Below are 8,687 nucleotides of genomic sequence, written 5' to 3'. Positions count from 1 at the left end.
ACAATTCGATAAACAACACAAGCGGTGAAAATTGAACATTGGGAATTTTCAAAGTGACGAATAATGTACTTCGACAAATCTTTCGATCGGACGTCGAGAAGTGATCTGTATTTCTAAATATTTTATTGACTGTGATGTTATGTACAACGCTGAAACCAAATGGCAAATTCTGTGGTAACTTGTCTGGTTGGATATGGGTTTAACAAACTCATTAAAGGAATTGAACACCTTGAATGCATCTGTGTTCATTCACGTCCGATGTTTGTTGTCTGGCAATTTATATTCATTTGCACTCAACTCTTCACACTCACATGTAGTTGCGTATGGTTTTTGACACGGAGTATGTTGCTTGTTTCGACGCACGGAATGAAATAGGAAGGTTTCTTTGCCTCTAATAGCAAACGATATGTTGTTTGTTTCAATAACATTTTTTGGCTGGAAAAGGTTTTTGTGAGATTCATCTGCCTTTGTGGATTCATCGCGTGGTGTAAATATTAACATACATAGGTTGAAATTTTATATGGGAGCAGTTTTCATAACGACGACAATACTTCTTTAAGCTTATCTACTGCGCATTTATTTAGGTGAGTTTTTTGACCAAATTTAATTTATGCCACAATTATTTACAAACAAGAAGCAATTTTAAAACTATATAGTGTTTCGTTTCTGGGAATGGTAATTTGTTAGGGTGTTTGGGAATGAGTACGAAAATTTGAAGAGGACAAACACGTACCAAAGTCAACCCAGTTTATGTTCACGAGGCGTCTAGTTTAAATTAATTTTAATTTAATGTGGAATTACCAAAGTCCCGCGCACTTTGCGAAGAACTATGCGGATAATTGATATACATTCTCCAACCACTGTCTTTGCTAAAATGTGAAATCAAAGTATTTTCCATGCAAGTTAATTTTAATGAAGTTTAAATACATAGTATTTCTCGTTATTGAAAATCATTTTAAACGGTCTTGAATCTTTTTCTAAGGCATGACAACAGCTCGGTCGATTCCTGTTTTCCTTATCTTCCAGGTCCCAAATGTCAACCATACCGCACCCAGGCCTAAGGAGAAATAAAAAAAGTCACCAATCACTGTTTACGGTCTTCACAGGCAATGACATTTAGGCTTAAGTGACAGTATGCCAACAACATCACGACTAAACATCAACGATCAGAATGTTTATACCATTCACAGACGTTACATAAATTATTTGACTCAGAAGATGACCGCGCAGGTTGTCGAAAGGTCAGTCAATACCATCCTAAACAGTCCTCCTCAGGACTACACTCACCCGGGTGACCCGGATGATCGTACTTCGCTTGGTTATGAACTCAAAACAGTGTTAAAAAATCCTTTGAGGGAGCAGGGTTGGCGCAGTGGAGAGAGCAATCCCATGCATTCCATTAAGGTGGCTCTGGTTCGAGAACTGGGCTAAACGCCTTCGTGAGTTAAGTTTGTTGGCTCTCTGCACTTCTCCGAGATTTTCCTCTGGGCAGTCCAGTTTTCCCCTCCCACCAAAAAGAAACATGTTATTTGATCTTCTTTTATTCCATTCAATGTGATTCCTTAATTTTTTGTTCAAACCATCACCATAGCAGCAGTAATGACACAGCCATGGAAGTGTGGTAGCGGCAACGCTAATGGAATGAAGGGTTCACAACAAGAGAATGTGAGCTGAGAGAACGAATGCCTGAGACCCATCATCATTATCTTAACCTTACTTTTTGATTGCGCCCATGCTTCGAAGTTTGGTTTCATCTCATGACCGCGCGGTACACATTTTTCCGGCAGTAACTGACCAATAAAGTGTCGTCTTTGAAATAACCACGCAGTATGACACAGAACTAACCATAGATCTCATATAATGTTTATCGGAATAGGGCCAAATATGAGGGCTTCGCTCCCTTCCGTCTACGTTAAAGCCTTCACCCCCCCCCCCCCCCCCAAAGAATGACACTTGTAAATTTTTACTCTGGCTAACACCTTATAGCTCTAGTTTACTATAGGGGGGGGGGGGATGAGGAGTGAGGGGGGAGGGTTAAACCCAGGCTTGACTTACTTGGGTCTTCCCCGACACCACTGTGTGTCAATAACCACATGTGTAACTTGCATTGAATTCAGTGTCTCCCATACAACAGCAGGAGGCTTCCGACTGAAGATCTGGTAGACTTTGTGCGTTCGTTCCCTGTAATAAGAAAACGAAGTCCCTCACTAACAGGCCACTCATGAAGACCGATAGCGTAAATTAGCTGCACGACTATCTTGATAAAGGTCACGAATTCTCCGCTTCTCCCCAACTTTAACTTTAATTCGCGTCAGAGACAACTGAAATCACAAAGTGTCCCGTAAACCCTACCCCTCAAGTAAAACTAAGCGGCGGAATTTATCCTATAAATTGGAGTACGAGGACGACTACGAGCACGAGTTTTCCGTACTGAAAATGCGCATAAGGTTTGGAGGCCGACGTTTTTCGAAATGCGCATGCTCAGAACAGGAAACTCGTACTAGTAGTCGTTCCCGTCCTCCGATATCTAAAGGTCGCAATAGGCCATTTCCGTGTTGCTGTTTGCCTCTGGTTCAAAACGAGTCTTGGTGCTCAACCATTCAAATGATAATGAGTTTGATTTGCATGAAAATATGCAACTCATTTTCATTTGAATGGTTGTGCACCAGGACTCGCTTTGAAACGGAGGCAAACAGCAACTCGGAAATGGCCCATTCGTTAACCCTAATATTTCCTCATTGTTCGAAATAGGTAGCAAATGCTTAGATTTAACGGGACACTCGGTGTTGAATATCAAAACCGGGCGTGCACATAGTTTGGCGCGTTTCTGGATTAAAGTCAACAAGGGTGACGGACTGCTGCTTGACATTATAACTTGGACAGAATAAAAAGAAAAAGACTGATGATAAATTTGACCTTTCCTCCGTCAAGTCAACAGAGAGCTCAAGCAGAGGCGAAGAAACTATCTGCATATTACAAATTTTTAAAAAAACAATAGCTTTCCATTCTCAGAACGTGGTCGTAAATTTTGATGGTTCTTTGCCATCCGCTGCAAAACATCAACGCGAAAAAATAAGGTTTTCTAGGAACGTTTGTACGCAGCGATAAAGTTCTCACTGTCCCTTGACGCTCTTGTAGAGCCTTTAATTATTTACTCGCATATAATAAATCCAACCATTTACGAAGTCCAAGCTGTTTGGTATTTCTTTCGTAAATATGCTTGTGAGTATAAATCAACTGTATATTTTAGATCGTTTCCAGATTTCAACGTTAATAGAGCGTTTTCACTCACGTGACCAGTAGCCATATTGGATTACTGTGACAAAAGAAAGTATTTGCATAAAAATAGAGTTCAATTCCCAGAGGATTAGTTTGGTACATAATCATGGCCGCCATTCCTTTGTTTTGAAACACCAACGTGGCCGCCGTGACGTCATGTGAAAACGCTCTATAGATTTAAAGTCTCAGGATTTACATTTTTTTTATGAAGCTGATTATCAGTTCATACTAGCAGTCTCTATTATTAAAGAAATGTATATATTTGAGTGCAGGTTACAGACGACAGAAAGAAATGCTCCTCGCACTTAACTGAAAATTTAATTTATTGTCTCATTCTGGCCACCAGAGCCTCGGATCTTATGTCTACGCACGACCCAAGGCTCTGGGAAACGCTATGTAGGAGAGCATGCGCCATACGGTTCTTATAGCCAAAAATTGGCTATTTGAATCTTACGGCGCCTGCTCACTCCTCGTGCTAACATGATTGCAACAATTAGAGACGCTTTTGATTGTCCTTCACAAAACCCAATGAGAACACACTTTGTTTCTGGGTTCCCCGGAGCCGTACGCAAAAGAGGAGAGCTCTGGGGTCGAGATTGTTAATTGTCTCTTCTAAACACCGGAAAAATCCAGGTGGCTTCAAAGAGATTCGAACCTCGGACCTCTGCGATGCCGGTGCAATGACCTTCCAACTGAGCTATGAAGCCACTCAGTTGAGAGCAGGTGTGTGGCTTCATAGCTCAGTTCTTCTCCAGCATTGTGCGACGTGAACGAGATGAAATATTAGGGAGCTTAAGCACGCGCGTTTTTGAGACGCGGACGGCAACCGGAAGAGAAAATTTTGCGTGCCAGGAGAGTGGTGTCTCCCAGATTTTTGTATTAATCATCTCTAACGGAGAAAAGATACTTAGCATTGTAAATGTGGTGGTGCGAAAGCAAGTTAAAAGGGAAAATAACTCACTTCCGGTTGCCGTCCGCGTCTCAAAAACGCGCGTGCTTAAGCTCCCTAATATCGTTTAAGATTTACGCTAGTGCAAAGTTCTATTTTGAGGTGAAGTTTTCGTCGACGTCGCCGCCGTAGATCTTAAACGAAAAACCTTAAATAACAATGACCACAACCAGGTTTTCTGAGCCCGCGAGACTGGGCACCCCCAGGAAACCATTGTTTTAACGAAAACCGCTGGTCAGTAACCTGGTTCTGGTCATTGCAGTCTAAGGTCGTTCAACTTAAACTCCCTAATGCGATGAACGCGACAATCACAGCCAAGCGGTGCGCAAAGGACCCACCCTCGAGCATCGGAAAAATGTGTTACCTTATCCCAACGTCTTCATAGTGGGGATGATTGACTATCGCTCTTCCCGTACACAGTTTGACGGTAGCCATAGTTGGCATGGCTCCTGCAAACACGGAACCTGGTGAACAAAAACATAAAATGAAACAACTAATGATTCTTAAATCACGGCATATCCAAAATATACAGCTCAACCAGGACAAATACGCTAAACCGATGTATGTCGCGTTTGAAAACCAGAGAAAAAAGCCGGTCTCAACACAATTAAAAGAGAAAAATCGAAGCGTTCTTTCAGTTCAACAAAGCCGCGTGTACAGGACAGCGAAATAACTGGCGTAACTAACTAAAATCGACGGAAGCGGTTCTGATGGGACAAAGACACCTGTGGCGTCGTCGATCAATATGGATTAAAATAAAAAAACCGTCGTTCAGCGCAATGCAAAAACAATCAAAATATTCGGAAAGGGAAAATTTCTCCATGCAACGTGTGAACGTGCTTCTCAATTTCTGGTTTGATATTCATTTCTCTCAACTGGTTTAAATCAATGGAACCCATGGCTCGAACCCATGACCGTGCGACTGCACTTGCTCTACCATATGAGATATCAAGCCATCTTGGGGCTGGTCACTTGTGAGTTCGACCTCTATCCCAATTTCAATTTCCGCAGTTCAAATATGTGAACATTTTATTTACTCTACAAAACTCAATACATACAGTCACTTAAATATTACCAGAGGTCTCGATCTGCGATGGAATTCAATCTATCAGTTTTTCAGTATTATCTGATCTTAGAACGGCTACTGCTAGGTGAGTTTTGCGGGAACAAAACGTGGCGGTATTGTATTCCCTGCACGCTCCACGATTTTGCATTACGCACGCGCAATCCCTCGTGCGGCTATTTGGTTGCAGGCCAATCAGAGGCGTTGTGGTCATCAGGCCCAATCTGATTGGCCATAATTTGGCGGGTTCCGTATTCTAAATTTAGAGATAACAGTGAACTGATGAGCTAAGGCCAAATGAGAAGGATCTACACTTCTGAGTTATGGCTTTCTGACCGAATGCATAAATGGCGGTCATAAAAATATTATTTTGTTTTTGTGCTTATTAGACCCACGGACAAAATACAAAAGAAATGTTACTTTAGAACGAGGCTAGTTGGTCTGATTAGCACATGAACAAAAAAACAATTTATTAGTCACCATTTATGCATTCGGTCTATATTATATACAAAAAAAAATTATTTCAACGGAAAGAATACATCCAAACGTACGTAACAGCATCAGACAAGAGAAAGATGTTTTAATACCGAGCAAAATCATGACGATAAACCGTCGATCTATGTGTCGGTTAAGACGCATTTGATTCCTGGAATAAAATCAAAGGGACTTTACGACAATGGGTGGACTCACTCTTTGGAGTTTTTGCGTTGATCCACTCGACCTAAAGAGAAAAATAAAATGACCAGATATTCCCAACAACAGCTTCATAAAATTTGGGTGTATCATTTTAGTTAACAAAGTGTCTGAATAACCAAATTATTAAATGACTGAAGTACGTGTGTATTTCAAGTGTGGGTTATAGATGGAAGATAGAAGTGATCCTCGCACATATCTGGACAATTTGAGCAACTGTCTGTCACAGACACCTGAAAATTTCAGGCGGCTTCAACTGGATTTGAACCCATGACCTCTGCGATGCCGGTGCGATGCTCCATCAACTGAGCCACGGGTCCGCACAAACAGAGCGTTTTCACATGACGTCACGGCGGCCATGTTGGTGTTCCAAAACAAAGGAATGGCGGCCATTATGGTGTATCAAACTAATCCTTCGGGAATTGAACTCTATTTTTATGCAAATACTTTCTTTTGTTTCAGTAATCCAATATGGCTACTGGTCAGGTGAGTGAAAACGCTCTTAGGCCGTCTTCGAAATATCAATATTCAGCTTGATAGTGAGGCAGTGAGGATAAAAACAATAGAAACGTTGGAATGAATGTGAAAACTATTTACACATAATCCACTTCCCTTTGTCTTCGTCCTCTAAACCTCTCTTTCAAGCTGAGTTTTAATATATCGTCGAAGGCCTATTATTAAATGACCAGCATGTTTTGGACACGTATTTCAAAGAGCAATGTTCACTGTTTAAATACATGGCCGTCAAATTTCTTTTGATTCAAATTTGCCAACTTACAACGAAAGCCACTGACTCCGCAGGGATCTAGCCTGGAAATAAATGGCAATGGGTGAAGTCACCCGAAATATCGCTGAAGCGCTGATAAACAGTCTTCAGGGTGGTGTTTACATGATACCAAGGTGACTTTCGTACCGACGCGAGTTAGCTCCGGTACCCTCTCGTGGCTCTGTATTCCTTTACCACCATAAAATGTCATACCGGAACGAGTCATACCGGCGTGAGTTCACCCTTAGGCTAGTTGTTGCACCAGAGCTAGAATTTCGCTCCGGTACCAGTCATGTAAATGACGAACAGCCACTCGCTTCGGTATAAACTTAAATTGACCTCTGGGTGGACTGGAACGGGTAGCGTGTGCGTAAATTTTGTCAATCCAAAATGGCACGTATTTAATCAACGTCAAGTGTGCTTTCAAGTAAACATGACATGAAACCGTGACGTAGGTATCACGTAAACCTGGTACGAAATCAAGTAGTCACTCGCCCCGGGGCCAGTCTCCCCGAACTAAGCGCACATTTCAAAAGTCCATATGACAAGCAAGCGGTCAAAGTTTTGAAATTCCTGTCGTAGGTCATTTTTCAAACGGCAAAAAATCGGTAAATCTACATCTCGAACTCTAAGTAAGAGTTAGTATTCAAAGAGATTAAAAGATGTCAACGGATGTGGATTCTTGGCCGAACGTTGCATGTATAGTTACGGTCGATCACGGCAAGTTCATGTTAAATGACGTTTTGTTTGCGTTTAGGTATTCGTGGCTAATAGGTAATCGACCCTATTTTCATCGACTTAAGTGTTGATATATCTCAGGAAACATAACCCCTACAGAGCACGGAAGCGTTGTTAAGGACGGTGCCTACCATTGTTATTGCGCATACGTTCTGCGCATCTCCAGGTACTCGGATTTCCTATCGCCGATGCTTACTAATACAGGGATACTTTTGCGCGGTTTAAAACTATCCGGAGAAAGTAGATCTTAGTAAGTACTCTTGGTATCCAAAAAGAAAATTGGGGGTAACCATGCATTTTTGAGGGATACTTAAGCTTCAATTTGAGAAAGAACGCCATACATTGCTTTGTATTTTAACGCTTTTTACAAATATTATTCATCAATTATCTTTGAAAAATGCGTGGTTACCCCCAATTTTCTTTTTGGATTTCAATAACACTTGTTAAGATCTACATTTCCTGCATAACCACACACCGGGGCAAAAATATCTTTAATTAGTAGGCACCGTCCTTAAATGACTGGTACTGTACATCAATGACCACCCCCTCCCCTGTAGAATATTGTTAATGGTAATAGTAATGGATTTATATACTACACGTATCACATCAGTCTCGTGGAGGTTTGCAATTCTGTGAGATGGACCACCAACATCGGAGGTCTTTTACACGGTTGCGACAATGAAAAGGGGGTGGGAGGTGGCGGAACGAAACAGTAAGACCGTGGATTGCGGAATTTGCGCAGAGGACGCAAGCGACTCTTTTCGGGGAGTATCTCAACAATTTTTTCCCTGACTGTAGACTTTTGGTTTCTCACCAGTTCCTCTTGTTCCGGGTTATTGTATTCTCCCTGTGTAGCCTGAATATAAAACAACAAAGCGATTAAGAGTTACAGTCAACCTTCGAGGTGTCCGGTTTAGGAAGTTGGTAATAGTAATAGATTTATATACTACACGTATGCCCGCTGACAATTCACCAAGGCTGGGGTTGAAATTTGCGCAATATCCATGAGTATGGGCAAACAAGAAACGAACTATTTTTGAAATGCGTGTTCTTCATTGCTAATTGTTGTGGAGCGCTTCGGCCAAACCCCTGTCGGACAGAAACGGACAAAAGAATAAACAAAAGCTAAGCTGGGGGTTGCGGCCAAGAAGTGACAGAGTGAATTCCAAGGGAAGCAGCGGAAACAACAGCCTCAAGCC

The 8,687-nt window shown here is 41.7% G+C and overlaps 1 protein-coding gene across 1 annotated transcript in view; it reads right to left on the bottom strand.

The window, feature by feature from the left end:
* Window positions 1–550: 550 nt before the first annotated feature.
* The window catches only part of LOC138048154 (protein C-mannosyl-transferase DPY19L1-like), a 26,724-nt gene continuing 18,587 nt past the window's right edge, over window positions 551–8,687 (bottom strand). Inside the window, exons 22-26 of the mRNA XM_068894589.1 lie at window positions 8,303–8,344; window positions 5,982–6,012; window positions 4,593–4,692; window positions 2,056–2,181; window positions 551–1,057 (exon numbers count right to left, since the gene is read on the bottom strand). Of these exons, the coding sequence (XP_068750690.1) occupies window positions 910–1,057; window positions 2,056–2,181; window positions 4,593–4,692; window positions 5,982–6,012; window positions 8,303–8,344 (447 nt within the window). The 3' untranslated portion in view covers window positions 551–909. The remainder of the gene's footprint in view (window positions 1,058–2,055; window positions 2,182–4,592; window positions 4,693–5,981; window positions 6,013–8,302; window positions 8,345–8,687) is intronic.

This window comes from Montipora capricornis, chromosome 1, assembly GCF_036669925.1.
Source record: "Montipora capricornis isolate CH-2021 chromosome 1, ASM3666992v2, whole genome shotgun sequence".
Lineage (NCBI taxonomy): Eukaryota > Metazoa > Cnidaria > Anthozoa > Scleractinia > Acroporidae > Montipora > Montipora capricornis.
Note: the sequence above shows the minus strand (reverse complement) of the source record. Positions and strands in the feature narration are given on the sequence as shown.